At 39.2% G+C, this 15,573-nt stretch overlaps 2 protein-coding genes across 5 annotated transcripts; one reads left to right on the top strand and one right to left on the bottom strand.

Annotated features, from left to right (window-relative positions):
- Positions 1 to 79: 79 nt before the first annotated feature.
- LOC149404122 (uncharacterized) lies at positions 80 to 1,139 on the bottom strand. The gene is made up of 2 exons (XM_089607414.1): positions 1,077 to 1,139; positions 80 to 895 (listed from the first exon to the last, which is right to left on the bottom strand). Exons 1-2 carry the CDS (start codon positions 1,137 to 1,139, stop codon positions 80 to 82), a joined length of 879 nt encoding a protein of 292 aa, XP_089463540.1.
- A 7,982-nt stretch (positions 1,140 to 9,121) lies between these two features.
- On the top strand, positions 9,122 to 14,889 carry LOC149404121 (RING/FYVE/PHD zinc finger superfamily protein). 4 transcript variants are annotated; one of them, XM_089602961.1, is made up of 10 exons: positions 9,122 to 9,291; positions 9,507 to 10,511; positions 10,698 to 10,984; positions 11,329 to 11,892; positions 12,052 to 12,459; positions 12,557 to 12,715; positions 12,813 to 13,152; positions 13,227 to 13,297; positions 13,439 to 13,561; positions 14,284 to 14,889. In XM_089602961.1, the coding sequence occupies exons 2-10, from the start codon at positions 9,641 to 9,643 to the stop codon at positions 14,617 to 14,619; spliced, it is 3,159 nt and encodes a 1,052-aa protein (XP_089459087.1). In that variant the 5' UTR covers positions 9,122 to 9,291; positions 9,507 to 9,640; the 3' UTR covers positions 14,620 to 14,889. The 4 variants fall into 4 exon arrangements, with proteins under 4 accessions (XP_089459087.1, XP_089459079.1, XP_089459066.1 ...); XM_089602953.1 differs by having other exon boundaries at positions 10,743 to 10,984; positions 11,329 to 12,459; XM_089602940.1 differs by having other exon boundaries at positions 11,329 to 12,459.
- The last annotated feature ends 684 nt before the right edge of the window (positions 14,890 to 15,573 follow it).

Here is a 15,573-nt window from a genome sequence, read left to right as displayed (position 1 = left end):
AGTCATTAATTGCTATTGACTTTCGTTGGCTTCATTGTAGGAGGGTTCTTAAGGTTTAATTTCTTCTGACTTGATCTTTTCAGTGATCATCTTGACTTCCCCTGATTTCCTGGATTCCGTTAGGGGTCGGGAAGCATACACATAGGTGGTATGTTGAGGGTACTGCCTTCATTCCGTGTATCCATGGTCTCCTAAGGATTATATTGAACGGAGAGGGGCAGTCGAGTACAGTGAATTCAACCATGCGATTTACGTCCCCGGCCTGTACGGGGAGTTCGATGACACCTAGGGATGGGGTCGTTTCACCGTTGAACCCGGATATCTGGTTGGGTCTGCGCTCGATTTCGGTTTCTTTGATATTCATCTTGTCCAAGGTGGTTTTGAATATGACGTCTACCGAACTTCGGCCATCGATTAAGATTCTGACTACTATGCAGTTGCCCACTTCTAGCTCGATGATTAGAGCGTCATCATGGGGTCCATGCAGCCTTCGGGCATCGCTCTCGCTAAACGAGATCGTGGTGTCGACTTTTTCTTGGGATCCGGAGGACCTTGGTGCGCCTTTAAGTTGGCGTTGGTTGGCCTTTATAGAGTTGATACTTTCTTTGCAAAACTTTGAACCTCCCATGATGTAGTCGATTCTTTGTTTTGCATGGGGTGCGTTATTGTCATCTTCCTCGGATCTCCCTCTTTTTGGAGAGGGATTTCCTAGTGGCTTTGTATAATTATACTCTTTTTTCTGGGGTGGCGGACCCAGATCGATGTTCTTCAATTCTCTGTTCTTATATTTTTTAATAAGAACCTTTCTAGCTACGACACAATCCAAAGTGTCGTGTCCGTAGCTCTTGTGGAAAGCACAGTATTTCTTCTTGTCACGGGGCCATTTTGAGCTGCCCTATTCCGAGGCACCCTCGTCGTTCACGTTATAAGTATGATCTGGAGCACCTTGAGGCTTTCCATTCGTTGCTTTGAAATGGTATCGCACCGTGTGACTTTGTAATGGCCGGATGGAGCGTCGTTGATGGAATTCTTTTTGGGTTATGTTTCTTTGCCAAGAAAGTTGTTTCCTCTTAGGCCTTCGCGTAGTTCGAAGCGCAATGAATCGCATCTTCGATGGTGGGAGGCCTGTTTACCGTCATTTCCTCTCGAAACCCGGATTCATGTCAGAGTCCGTTCTTAAGGACGTTTAGGGCCGATTCGCCCTCGACACAAGGGATTTTTTACATGACAGTTTTGAACCTTTTCATGAAATTCTTTAGGGTTTCGTCTCGAGTTTGTTAGGTGCTCCATAGATCAGCCATGGTCGCCTCGTCCTCTACTAGCATAGAATTATGCTTCAGAAAGGCAGCCGAGAGCTGTTGGAAAGTGCTAATCGATCCTTCCTCGAGACGGGAGAACAAATCTAGGGCGGTTCCTGACAGGTTTTCAGCAAACAACTAACAGTACCCAGCCTCTTTTTCATCATCTCTCAGATATGCCCGACCCATCACGATGCGGAAGGGCGGTCATATGTGATTTTGGGTTAGAAGTTTCGGAATACCTGGGAAGTCTAACCTTCCCAGTGTTGTCAATAGTGCCCACAAGAAGAGTTGTAGTCTTTATTTTGTACATTTGATGTAATAAAGTCTCACGAAGACTCTTGCTTGTAATTGCTTATTCATTAATAAAAAGTTGAAACGTTCATTCATTCCTCCTTGTCTGTTTGAAGCTTTATGATAAAACATTAGTCTTTAGTCCATAAACAAACTTAACAATTTGCGAAGAGACAAATGTAGATTTGCATGAACAAACTCTTCGTAGTTTGCTTAAAACGATATATTCGCAATCTAAGGGTCAAAGGACTATTGACCTCAGTACGATTATTAGTAGAATCTATGATGTCTGGTTATGGGGCATTGAGAGTTGGAGACTCTATAGTTCTTCTAGGTATCTTCTGAAGGTACTGAATTGACCAGTGCACTTCTAGAGACAATATAAGAACAAACCATTTAACCTCTTATGTTCACTACGTATGAATTGCATCGTGCTTACCTTAATCCTGAAATGAGACATGCCATTTCACAACTTACGTATTCTCATTTGAGAAAGTCAGAGTTCGGACTCACTATGTGATTCTGAACAGGGCCTACTGGTGAAGTACTAAGTTGTGAGAATGTCATGAGTAACTTTGTGAAGTTCTCATAGATACGGAATTCATGTACAAGATTGCTGAAATGCAATGTATATCACCTCATGCTTTGTTCGTTGGAGTGTGAATAAATGAACTGGCCAGTGTCCAAATTGAGTCCTGACTCTTTTGGATGAAACAATGTGACTTGTTAGCTCCTCGTCAATACATTGTTTCTAACTTATTCACAAGCGACAAATGAGTTGAGGAAATAACAGCTAGAAGGGTAAAATGGTAATTTCGTAAATCCCGACTAGCTGATGATATTCATGAAGGGTAAACATAGATAATATTCAGTGGATCCGCTCATCATAATTTGGTTGAATTCTTGAGTAGAAAATAAATTCATTTGAACCGAGAGATTTTCAGTGTCAACTCTTTAGTGGAGTCAGTTCACATTAAGCTAAACTTGGAAAAGGTTTGTGAACTTTTGAGTCCAAGTGTTTAGCTCAAGCTTTGTTCATTTGGATCCATGAGGTCACTGTCACAAATCATATCGAGTAGGAATAGTTAAACTAGAAGCTAAGTCAAAACAAGAACGAGACGAGTTTTACAAAAATTGTCAAAAGGGTATTTCTGTCGTTTTGGACATAGGACGAAATGAATGTCAATAAATTTTTTGACAAGGTCATTTGATGACAAATGAAACTTAAAACACTCAGCCATTAATATTTTATTGGGCCTTGAAGATTAATTTCATTTCATAGAATTTTACTTGAAAATTCTTAATGGGCTTTTCTTATGTTGTCATGAACAAATGAAGAAACATCTAGAAGCTCCTTCTAGAAGCTCAAATTTCGTCCAACCCAAGGAAAATAAGGCTGAATTTCATTCATGCCATAGTGGGAAAGAGAGTTTATTTTGTGCATTAATGTATGAAGATACTTGCCAAAAGAAAAAGAGGAAACAAATTTCCTCTAGAAGGAAAGTGCAATTTCGGCCAACTAAGAGAGAAAGCAAATGAGGAAACAAATCCAAAGGCTTCTAGAAGCTCATTTGGACGTGCAAGGGGTATGAGGAAACTACCTTTTGAAGGTAATCCTCCTCCTATAAATACCCCACCTCATTCCTCTCATTTCATTCATTCCACATAAGTTAGAGATTGAGAGACTCTCTCTCTAGACCTTGTGGCCGATTTCTCCTCTCTCTCTCTAAATATTTTTCGTTTTTGTTTTGGCACCTAGGTCCTCATTTGACCTAGTGTTTAGCTCTGCAACTTCAAGACTCGTTCTTAAGTCGTAGTGTTTAAAAGTGCCCACACACTAATTCCTTTTCTCTCGAGTGATTTAGTGATAGAAACTTTCGTGGTTGCTCGAGTTGCCGAGGAAGGAAGAGAGACGTGTTGCGAGGGGAGACGAACGTTGAAACCTTTTTCCAAAAGCTTCTCAACATTCAAGCGTCTAAAAAGGTTAGTAAACTTCTATGCTCATAATAGTTTTATTTATATGTACTTGCTCTTTGTCTAGGTTAGTAAAAACTGTTTTACTTGAAAAATAAAATTTTTAAAATTCCGCCGCTTACCGAAGCGTTAAACTTTTTCTTAAACCCTAGATCAATTCCAACACCCCTGCATCTCCAATTCTAACTCGGGTGATATTCTGGGCGAAAGGAGTTTGCTCAGTGTCTGCTACAAGGTGGTCGATCTCGGGAGCCGAGCTCGTGGCATAGTGCATTCAGGAGTCGACGGCTCGGAACTTCGCTTCCACCATCTGGCGAAAAGCATCGAAAGCTGTGTTATCGGCCCCTAGGAATTCGACAGTGAACTGTTCGGCTCTATTTCGGACCTGTCCGCCCTGGATATTATTCTCTCCAAGGTGAACTGATGGCTTGAAATGATTTGGTCCCTCTTGAATCTCTCCCCCCTGCGGGGGGTCGATAATTCGAGGAACATACCCTGCGGGGGGTCCTCCTGGGGCGGAGGTGGAAGCTCGTCTTGGATCAGTCAAGCTCGTCCAGCGTCGGGCTCGACCTGATTTTCAGACAGATTCATTCCGGCCGGGTTACCTGGCCTGGCCGTGTTGGGTGTCACCTGAATCCTGGAGAAATCCAGGCGCCTCCTGAGTGAAGTGAACCGATTGCCGCTTTCGGTCGTGGATACTGGACCGATTGAGCTCAGCAAGGCAGCTCGTTCGGCGTCAAGCTGCTCTTGAAGCGAAGGCTATCCCGTTGTCAGGCTGTCGAGCTGAGATCAAGTGGATCTTTGGAATTCGCTTTCGAACAATTTCAGCAGAAGAGCCCGCATGTCTGGATCGGTTCCAGGAATGGGGACTTCATGCTCGCTGTTGGAAGACATTCTTTAGATCGGTTCGATCTGTTTTCTTCGGAGTTAGGTATTCTGATAGTTTCCCACAGACAGCGCCAAATTATTGAACCGATTTCTCGACTCAAACAATCAATACGGAAATTATAGGAGTAATATGGAATTCGTATATTTATTTAAGGGAAATGGTCTCAGAATTCCGTTATGAAGAAATAGATCGAATAATTGAGGTCAAAACACTATGAATAAATCGGAAATGAAAAATGCGAAAGATAGTGTTTAATCAAAGACGGACGAAAGCAAAACAATAGCCCTATCAAGCCTGATATTCTCACACATCCGACGAGAAATAGATATGAAATAAAATAGAGGGAATTCGAGAGAAAATTATTATGCCCCTTTGATGAAGCTGAAGAATCTATTTATAGCTCGCCTTTGGCCTTCCTCCTTGTCGAGCTTGCTCCACGTGTATGATCGAGATCGGTCTTCATCTTGTCGATCCCGGAGCTCGTCCCCCCTTTCCAAGGGAGTTTGACCGCTTCCCTTAGGCGACTGGAGTTTGAACGTCTTTAGGCGGGATGATCCTTCGAGGACGAATAACTTATGGGCTTCGGGCTATGAATTGGGCCATTCTGCTCGCTTGCGGACACGGATTTCCTCGTTCTCGCCTTGGGCCGGACTTGTTTTGGGCCTTTCTGGTCCAGCTCTGTTGTCAATGGTGCCCACAAGAAGAGTTGTAATCTTTATTTTGTACATTTGATGTAATAAAGTCTCATGAAGACTCTTGCTTGTAATTGCCTATTCATTCATTAATAAAGTTGAAACGTTCATTCATTCTTTCTTTGTTTGAAGCTTTATGATAAAACCTTAGTCTTTTAGTCCATAAACAAACTAAACAACTTACGAAGAGACAAATGTAGATTTGCATGAACAAACTCTTCGTAGTTTGCTTAAAACGATATATTCGCAATCTTAGGGTCAAAGGACTATTGACCTCAGTACGATTGTTAGAAGAATCTATGATGTCTGATTATGAGGCATTGAGAGTTGGAGACTCTATAGTTCTTCTAGGTATCTTCCGAAGGTACTGAATTGACCAGTGCACTTCTAGAGACAAGATAAGAACAAACCATTTAACCTCTTATGTCTCGAAGTCACTATGTATGAATTGCATCATGCTTACCTTAATCCTGAAATGAGACATGTCATTTCACACCTTAGTATTCTCATTTGAGAAAGTCAGAGTTCGGACTCACTATGTGATTCCGAACAGGGCCTATTGGTGAAGTACTAAGTTGTGAGTATGTCATGAGTAACTTTGTGAAGTTCTCATAGATATGGAATTCATGTACAAGATTGCTGAAATGCAATGTATGTCACCTCATGCTTTGTTCCTTGGAGTGTGAATAAATGAACTGGCCAGTGTCCAAATTGAGTCCTGACTCTTTTGGATGAAACAATGTGACTTGTTAGCTCCTCGTCAATACATTGTTTCTAACTTATTCACAAGCGACAAAGGAGTTGAGGAAATAACAGCTAGAAGGGTAAAATGGTAATTTAGTAAATCCCGACTAGCTGATGACATTCATGAAGGGTAAACATAGATAATATTCAGTGGATCCGCTCATTGTAATTAGGTGAATTCTTGAGTAGAAAATAAATTCATTTGAACCGAGAGATTTTCAGTGTCAGCTCTTTAGTGGAGTCAGTTGGCATTAAGCTAAACTTGGAAAAGGTTTGTGAACTTTTGAGTCCAAGTGTTTAGCTCAAGCTTTGTTCATTTGGGTCCATGAGGTCACTGTCACGAATCACATCGATAGGAATAGTTAAACTGGAAGCTAAGTCAAAACAAGAACGAAAATAGTCAAAAGGGTATTTTTGTCTTTTGAGACAAAGGATGAAATGAATGTCAATAAATTTTTTGACAAGTTCATTTGATGACTTAATGTCACTCGGCCATGACTTGATCATTGGGCCTTGTGAATTAATTTCATTTCATAAGAATTTTATTGAAAATTCTTAATGGGCCTTTTTTTATGTTCTCGTGAATAAATGAAGAAGCTTCTAGAAGCTCCTTCTAGAGACATGTTGGGCGCCCAACATACCTAAGGAAAGAGAGTTTATTTTGGGCATAAATGTATTTAGATACTTGCCAAAAGAAAAAGAGGAAACAAATTTCCCACACATGCTTGTAGGGAATCGGCCATGTTGAGAGAAAAGGCAAGCCTTGAACAAAATAGGAAACAAATCAAGGCTTCTAGAAGCCTTGTGTTGGCCGAGTGTCTCAAAGGGAAAAAGAGGAAATTGGCTCATGAATATGTGATATTCTATAGAAGAGGAAACTACCTTATTGAATGTGAGACCTCTCCTATAAATAGGAGCCTCATTTCCTCACATTTCATTCATCCAAGTTTAAGAGATTTGAGAGACTCTCTCTCTAGAACTTGTGGCCGAAAATCCTCTCTCTCTCTCTCTAGTTTATTTTCGATTTTTCTTGTCTTGGCACCTAGGTCCTCACTCGACCTAGTGTTTAGCTCTGCGACTTCAAGACTTGTTCTTAAGTCGTAGTGTTTAAAAGTGCCCACTCACTAATTCCTTTATTTCGAGTGATTTAGTGATAGAAACTCTCGTGGTTGCTCGAGGTGCCGAGGAAAGGAAGAGAGACGTGCTGCGAGGGGAGACGAGCGTTGCAAACTTTCCAAAAGCTTATTCAAAGTTCAAGCTTCAAGAAAGGTTAGTAAACTCTTAGCTCATATTGGTTTTTAATTACATGTACTTGCTTCTTTGTCTAGGTTAGTAAAAACTGTTTTTACTTGAAAAGAAATTTTTTAAAATTCCGCCGCTTCCCGAAGCGTTTAATCTTTTTCTTAAACCCTAGATCAATTCCAACAAGCTCTTCTAGGGCCGAGGGAGGTCGTCGATCTATACTCCCACATATATTGATACCAATATTACTATTTGACTGCCACTTACCAAAAATCAACCAAAATAATTAGGTCAATAGTTCATCTTATTTTTAAAAAATAGCTCAAGTTTTAGTTTATTAAGGAAATAGTTTATTAGACCAACGTAAATTTATTAACTGGTTAAATTAATTTAATTTACTTCGGAAAATAGTCTTAAATGTTAAAGTAAATTAATTAACCTGATTAGATTAATTAATTTACTTTGACTTAATGAGCTATTTTCTTAATAATATAAAACTTGAGCTGATTCTTATAAAGAGGTAGATGATCGACGAGTTACAACAAATATCTATAACATAAATAATAAATGCAACCTCTCCCTCAACTTTCATATGTGGCGGCCTCTTTTTTTTTTTTTTTTTTTTTTTTTTTTTTTTCGGTTGGTATTTATATATATGTATATTGTTTTTTTTTTCTCCCCCTCTCATCAATATATTTTGTATAATTTTTTTTATGTATTTTATAATCATAATTATTGATGCTATATTATACTATATCAATAACATACATTATTTTGAGTGTATGTTAGTTTTATATTTTCTTTATTAAATTCTCTTTCTTTTTCTCTTTGATATTTATTTCTCTTCACCTTATATGTGTCTCTATATTTCATTAGTTCTTTTTTTTTAAAGTTTTTTTTCAATCTATTTTGTAAATTTTTTTTCATCTCTCTCTCTCTCATCAATATATTTAGTATAATTTTTTTTTATGTATTTTATAATCATAATTACTGATGTTATATTATACTATGGCCCCATTTAACATAACTTTGTTTTTAAAAAAAAGCTTTTTAAAAAAAAAAATGACAAAGTGTTTGGTAAACTGTTTATAAAACAGTTGTTGCTGGTAACAGAAACTGATTTAGCGTTTGGTAAAATAAATATATCATAGTAAAAAGACTAAAATAGACATGTTCTTAATAATTAAATAATAATTATTAATATGCTTATTTATATACATATATATATATAAATAATATTTTGTACGAGGATATTACAGTAATTTATATAGCAAACTTAAAAAAACTTTTTCTAAAAGCTAAGAATCATAGCTTTTTCATCTCATGTACAAAATCTAAAAAAGTTTTTGAAATTTTTTGTAAAAACAGTTTTGCCAAACACTGGATAAACAGTTTAGTTTTTTCTAAAAACAAAAACAAGGCTTTTTAATCCCAACCAAACGCAGCCTATATCAATAACATACATTATTTTGAGTGTATGTTAGTTTTATATTTTCTTTATTAAATTCTCTTTCTTTTTCTCTTTGATATTTATTTCCCTCCATATTTCATTGGAAGGCGAACGCAAGTCTTATTTACCCATGAAAGTTTAATCAATGTACAAAATAACTTTTTTACATTTTATTATTCGTTCATGATTTTTAAGTGTTTTTTCTTAGTTGCCGGTTTCATTTATCATTTAATCTTGATTTATCATTTAATCTTGATTTATCATTTACAAATCTTTAATATGCTAAAACTAGTATGAAAAATATACGCAATGATTTCTCTCTATATTTTACTAATAATTTTGTTCTAACTATAATTTTGATTAATTTTAATAATAATGAAGTATTAATATTGTCTTAATTTTAATGAAGCCCATAAAGTAGCGACTCGCGATATTTGGAAGTCGAGAAATCGAAAAAAATACGATACGATATACGATACGGACGCCAAACAGACCCAAAATCCTCTAACCATCTTTCTCTTTCAGTTCCGCCCGTTCGTTCGTGCGAGAAGAAAGATGAATAAAAAATAAGTAAATCAAAATGAAATAAATAAATAAAATAAAATAAAAACCGAAAATGAAAGCCATACTCGTCCCGTGCGGATAGAGATCTTCCATTAACGCCGACGAAGACGAGGGAGCTCAGAAAGTCGAAGCTCGAATTCCCAGGTACTTTGTATCAGTAATTTCTCAATCTCCAGTTGAGTATAAACCAATTTTATAGGTCGTCATTCGGTTCATTTCGTTTGTCCCGACCGGATATCTGTGTTAACGCTGTTTCGTTGTTGGATATTTGGGCTTGGGTTTGTATTGCGAGCTCTACTTTATGGTTTGTGTGAGAAATGGACTATCCGTGAAATTGGCTGCTTGTTTGGTTTGTCTAGGTTTTGTTGAGCAGAGGTTGAATGTGAAATCTTTTGCCCTGTTTCGTTGTTCAAGAATAGGGTTAGGGAGTTTGTTGGATTTATATATTTTTCGGGTTTAGGGTTTTTGGGTAAAGGAAGAAGAAAGAAGAGATATGAAAAGCCGGTCCCACCACAACCGGCTTCAAAATTCCGACCCTCCGGATGATTGGGTCAATGGCTCTTGGACCGTGGATTGTGTTTGCGGTGTGAATTTCGACGATGGTGAAGAGATGGTCAACTGCGACGAGTGTGGGGTTTGGGTGCACACTCGTTGTTCACGGTATGTAAAGGGCGACGATGTGTTTGCTTGTGATAAGTGCAAGATCAAGAACAACAGAAATGACAGTGAGGAGACGGAAGTAGCGCAGCTGTTGGTGGAGCTTCCGACTAAAAGTGTCAGAATAGAGAGCTCTCTCGCGGGGGCGCACAGAGCTTCTCGTCGACCTCCCTTCAGGCTCTGGACCGAGATCCCCATTGAGGAGAGGGTTCATGTGCAGGGAAAGCCGGGCGGTGATCCGGCGATGTTTGGCGGGTTATCGTCGGTCTTCACGCCGGAGCTCTGGAAGTGCACCGGCTACGTGCCGAAGAAGTTCAACTTTCGGTATAGGGAATTCCCGTCTTGGGACGACAAGGAAGGTGATGGTAAGTTGGATGAAGAGAACGAGAATCCAGTTGATAAAGGAGCCGGGGTTTTGTTCTCTCTGTCGAAAGAGAGGGTGGTTTCTGCCCCGGCGGTCGGTGAAGCACGGGAAGCTGCCTCGGATCAAATGAAGGTGTGTCTGAAAGAGAGGAACAAGTGGGATGGCGATGGCTTAGATGTGAGGTGCTCGGAGAATGGTTCGAAGAAGGAGAACGGCTTACTGAGGTCTGTCATGTTGCACGCGGGGAAGCGGAAGAAAGAAGATCGGAGTGGGAGGAAGAAAACTAGAGCTGCTGAGAAGAACTCTGATGCAAAGAAGAGAGGGACACATTCTTCTAAAACAGGTAATTGATTGTTCCATTTCCAATGCTATCATAAACCATTGAATGAAAACCTGCAATATTTTTCTCAGTCAGTCTCCTACCTACTTATTGATTAAGATACACTTTGATGGTGTAGTGTAGCTAACATCTTGCTCTAGCTGACATGTGCCTGTTGATTCCAATGTTTTTGTTTTATTTTATTACTAGTGTTTACACCCACCAGTGATGCAAAACACTTGGCATTTTATGAAGACAGAGCCCAGAAGTTTCATAAAGATGAAGTTCAGAGCACGAAGAACAAGAGGCCGAGAGAGACAGAGGTCAATGAACCTACGTCAGACCATCACCTTGCGGGGACTGGCAAAGCCAAAAACCGTTTAAAAGAGACCGCATCTGCTGCCATTGCTGCACCAGAGTGTTCTCCTGAAACCGACATTGCTGTTTGCTCAGTGGGCAGTCGTGATATTGCTAGGAAAATGCATGTAAAACAAGAGGTAGTTGTCTTTGCCTCCCACTTCCTTTTTTAGGACTGTGTACCACAGGTTTACTTTAGTTAATTTGTTTCTCTTGATAAACCACTTGCACTATGATCTTTTCACGCGGCATGGGTGCTCTGGTGTATATCTGGATCGATGGTATAAGTTTATAGAATTTTCAAGCTAAGAGTTTGTTGAAAAGATTTCATTTACGTGACACTGAATGCTACTGCACTTTGTTGAAGAGGATTTTAGGTCTAGAAAACAAATCATTCATACTTGGTGGTCATTAAGCATTGCTTTTCTTCGTTTTAGAGTTTACTCTTCACCTGTTTTAAATTAACCTCATTTCTTAATCGCAGGAAGATGGCTTGTCCGTTAGTAGGACTGATGATTGCTTAGAAGTTTCTGATAAAACTGTTGGTAACTCTCTTGTCAAAGATGTTCCTGGAATTGTAGAAGCTAAGCAAAATAAGGTTCGAGATTCTAGTAGTGACTTGCCAATGAAGTCTGAGCATTCCATCACTGAAATGGAGGTAGAAAATCTGGATAACAGCTCTGGGTCTCTCCTGAATGTTCAATCTTCTCTTCTTGGCAATGCCAAAGGTCCTGGTATAACATCAGATCACATGTCTGAAATTCCTAAAGTAAATGGTGTAACATCAACGACATCTCAGCCTCGTGACCATAAGGCAGAAGATTTTAACCAAAGCTCGGAAGCAGCGAGCGATTCTCACATGAATAAGGCTGGTCAATTGGCGGATGATCTTTGTCTGCTTAAATCTGAATTGGAGGGCACAGAAGGCTTGATGGCCTTGCACAAAAGTCCGAGAGCTAGAAAACATGGTACTGCGTTTCCTGAAGAGCATGCTAAACCAGGAGGAACTGTGTCAAGTTTTCGTGGACTATCTGGTCAGCGTAAAATGGTAGCTTGCACTGGAAAACCTTTTACTTCTACCACTACCTTGATTCCCAAGTCCTCCACTTTTGAACAGTTTAAATCAGCGAATAATCGTAACCCTTTTGCAAAATCACAAAATATACATGACTGTAATGTCAATGTGAGAAAAGATCGTGCTTTACAGGATGAAATCAGGGATGAAAATCCAAGGAAAACTGTGAAAGAGCGCCCGAAGTCAGTAGGAAATCCCATTCCGAAACCCTCAAACCCAAGTAGGATCACACACGATTCTGTGTCAAGGAAGTCTGCATCAGAAGCAAAAGAGATTGCCCTCTCTGCATCTTCCAGATCATTTTCGCCTTCAAATGCCACTATTTCTTCTGGCTCTGGTGAATCTGGTGTGCAATTGCACCATCAGAGGGCTACAACGCATATGTATAATCGAAGTTCAGCTTCAGGGTTGTCTCAAAAGTGTTTTGAAAAGCCGAGCCAGCCAAACTGCCTAGCCTCCGCTAAGATTAACCAGAATCATGTGCCTTCTGTTTGTCCACCAATTCCTTCAAGTTCTCCGGCGGCACTCAGTGATGAAGAGGTTAGAGCAGAACTCTGTTTTGGAACTGACCTTCTCAAGTATTATGCTAATAAATTTTCCGAAAACGATGTTTTAATATCACTCTGTATTTTGTCAGCTTGCTTTGTTGTTGCATCAAGAACTCAACAGCTCTCCAAGAGTACCTCGTGTACCGCGTATGCGCAATGCGGGCACCTCACCTCAACTTGCAACTCCTACTCCAACAAGCCTGCTCATGAAGCGGGTATCAAGTTCCTCGGGGAAAGATCACAGTGTGGTAAAGAATTTTTTTTTTCCTCGTGCATTTGTGAATTTGTTTTATTATTATTTTTTAATTGATTACTCATTCATTTTTTATTCATCCTTTTTTGCAGATCCCTAAAAGGAAATTCAGGGATGCGGCCAGAGATGGGTTTCATTGTTCTCGTGAGGCGGCTGATGAACCTAAAAGAATGGAGAGAGTTTTATCTTATGATACCAAAAGGCGAGATACAGATTATACAGCAGAAGCCACTAGCAAGGAGGACGGTGAATCTGCAGCCATGGAGTCGGGCAAGAAGAATGCTCCTTCGACATTGGATGCCGCCAATAGTGATCCATATTCGTCGAATGAAGCAAATGATTGTACTTTGTCTTCTATAAGAAATTCACCTCGCAATATTTCTGATGATGATACTGGCACGCTTGGCGGTCCTGTTCATCAAACCTTACCAGGTAGGTATGAGATTCCCCAGTTACTTTTTTGGATTTTATTTGATGCTTGCTTACTGACCCCCGTCTATTCACAGCCTTGATTAATGACATTATGAGCAAAGGAAATCGTATGACATACGAGGAGCTCTGTAATGCTGTACTACCGGTATGGTGCTTTTATTAGAAGGACATGCTCTCTCTCTCTCTCTCTCTCTCTCTCTCTCTCTTCTTTATGTTTGCAACGAGCTTAGAAGATTTCTCAAACAGTTGTCGGTCTGGTGACTTATTTATTTTTTGTTCCTCATAGCATTGGCAGAACTTGAGAAAGCATAATGGCGAGCGGTATGCGTACACAAGTCATTCACAAGCCGTTCTTGATTGCTTGAGGAACCGACATGAATGGGCTAGTTTGGTGGATCGTGGTCCTAAGGTATGACCACTTTGGTTTATCTCCAACAGCCCTATGTGCATTATAATCATGCCATTGGAACATGCTTGAGCTCTATTTCCAATCATTGAAAACATTGTTTTGCTGAACGAAGGGCATTTCTGCATTGTCCAGTCAATTTTTTTAACCTGTGTAACTGGTAGCTCGTAACTTCCTCTTCTAAATGTAAATGTCAGTGATGTGACTGTTAGGTCCTCAAGGCTAGTATCGTAATTATAAACTAACCGTTAGTTTATCAGTTATTTGGTATAAATAAGAGGTGAGAAAGGAAAATTTAGGCAAATATTGAGTGAAAATTGGGATGTTTTCCGGGTTAGAGAACAAGCCTCTCCAAAGCTTGTAACTTTCATTGTATTTTCTATTTTCAAGTATTGAAATACACAGGGTCTTAACAGATTGAAACCCTGAAGTTTTGTGTTGATACGTAAAATTCACGTATGTCAATACTACTGGGGAAAAAACGCCAAGTATGATATTTTATCTGAAAAAAACATGTTACGATACTTTTTGAGGGTACAAATACCGAGTGCTTCTTGTTGGAGAGTTTGATGCTATATTACGATTAGTTTCTAACTAGAGGTAGTTCTAATGTACCCTAGACCGTGGAAGGATTTTTCTGTGAGTAATAGTGATGCATATTTGTTGTTGCTTTGATCTTGTTTTACGTTGTAATCTTCTCACTTCTGTTTCTCTCCTCTTTCCAGACAAATTCAAGTAGGAAAAGGCGCAAACATGACGCGGAGGATTCAGAGGACAACGATTACGGCAAAGGAAAAGCTGGAAATCAGGTGGAGAGCAAGAGCCTTGAATCCCAGAAAGAGGACTTCCCAAAGGGAAAGCGAAAAGCAAGGAAGCGAAGGAGACTTGCACTTCAAGGAAAAGGGATACAGGACATAAGGAAGAGAAGGAAACGGGATCGGCTAACAGACGAGGATTTCGGGACGTCTTCGAATTCAAGTGAAGCGAGTAGCGCGTCCAGCGAGGATGAGATTCAAGGAAGCGAGGCCTCCTCTAGTTCACACGAGGAAGGGACTCTGTGATCTATTTTAGACGCACTCTTCCACTCTTAACTTGCTTGAAATGCTGTTGAGGATAGATAGAGATTGTGTGGCGCCAGAAAATTGTAACCACTTGTGCATATAAGATTTGGACCTTCTTTTGTCTTCTTCCGATAATGTGTTAGGGAGGAGGGGTAGGGTAGGAGCTTAGGGAGGGGCAAACCCTCGGTAGCTAATTATTATTATTATTATTATTTTCATTCAGATGTAAATTTGTAACGCAGCAAAATAAAACGATAGGACTTTGCTCAATGCTTTGTTGGGAATATTGATTGAGAAATTTCACTTGTAGACCTCATAATTAAAAAAAAAAAAAAAATCAAGATTAGACTTCTTGGTTGAAAAATTACACAAAATTGGATTTTTGACCTAATTTTGGATAAAAGTACCTTTTTAACCAATTTAACATCTAATTTTCGATAATTTTTTATGAATTATGATGAATTTCATCTGAATTCATCGGAACGCATCTACTTTCTTTTTGTGAAATTTGTTGTAACTAGCCAAGTTTGTCATTCTTATTGGGGGAATAGCCAAAGTTTCATTTTATTAAGCAAATAGCCCATATTTTCGGCTCAGACCACAATGCCCTTGGTAAATTCGCGTTTAGGTTAATTTAATTAACCTATTGGAGTGAGTTAGATTAATTAATTAACTTATTGGTTGAATATTAGTTTAGGTTCTTATTTTTTTGTGAGTAAAGTTAATTTACTAAATGATTGAATTCAGAATTAGGTTAATTAATTGAATGCTTTGAATATCAATTTACTTTAAGTTATAATTTTTGTAAATTTTTTGTGAATTTCAAATCCTTCACGAATCAGTTAATTAATTAACTAACTCACTCCAGTAGGTTAATTAAATTAACCGATTCGCGAATTTAAAAAGTGCCTCTCCTCAATCCCCTCCATCGCCGCCGATTTCCTCTTCGCCGCC

This window comes from Urtica dioica, chromosome 2 (assembly GCF_054948205.1).
Source record: "Urtica dioica subsp. dioica isolate 48M chromosome 2, U.dioica_male_clone48M_v1_H2, whole genome shotgun sequence".
Lineage (NCBI taxonomy): Eukaryota > Viridiplantae > Streptophyta > Magnoliopsida > Rosales > Urticaceae > Urtica > Urtica dioica.
Note: the sequence above shows the minus strand (reverse complement) of the source record. Positions and strands in the feature narration are given on the sequence as shown.

Excerpts from the sequence above, each read along its gene's own strand:
- LOC149404122 (XM_089607414.1), bottom strand. The coding sequence starts at position 1,139 with ATGACGGTAAACAGGCCTCCCACCATCGAAGATGCGATTCATTGCGCT. Across the intron at positions 896-1,076 it reads GCGCTTCGAACTACGCGAAG|GGCAGCTCAAAATGGCCCCG; the intron begins GCCTAAGAGGAA and ends GCCTCGGAATAG.
- LOC149404121 (XM_089602940.1), top strand. The coding sequence starts at position 9,641 with ATGAAAAGCCGGTCCCACCACAACCGGCTTCAAAATTCCGACCCTCCG. Across the intron at positions 13,153-13,226 it reads TGTTCATCAAACCTTACCAG|CCTTGATTAATGACATTATG; the intron begins GTAGGTATGAGA and ends GTCTATTCACAG. Across the intron at positions 13,562-14,283 it reads TGGTGGATCGTGGTCCTAAG|ACAAATTCAAGTAGGAAAAG; the intron begins GTATGACCACTT and ends TCCTCTTTCCAG.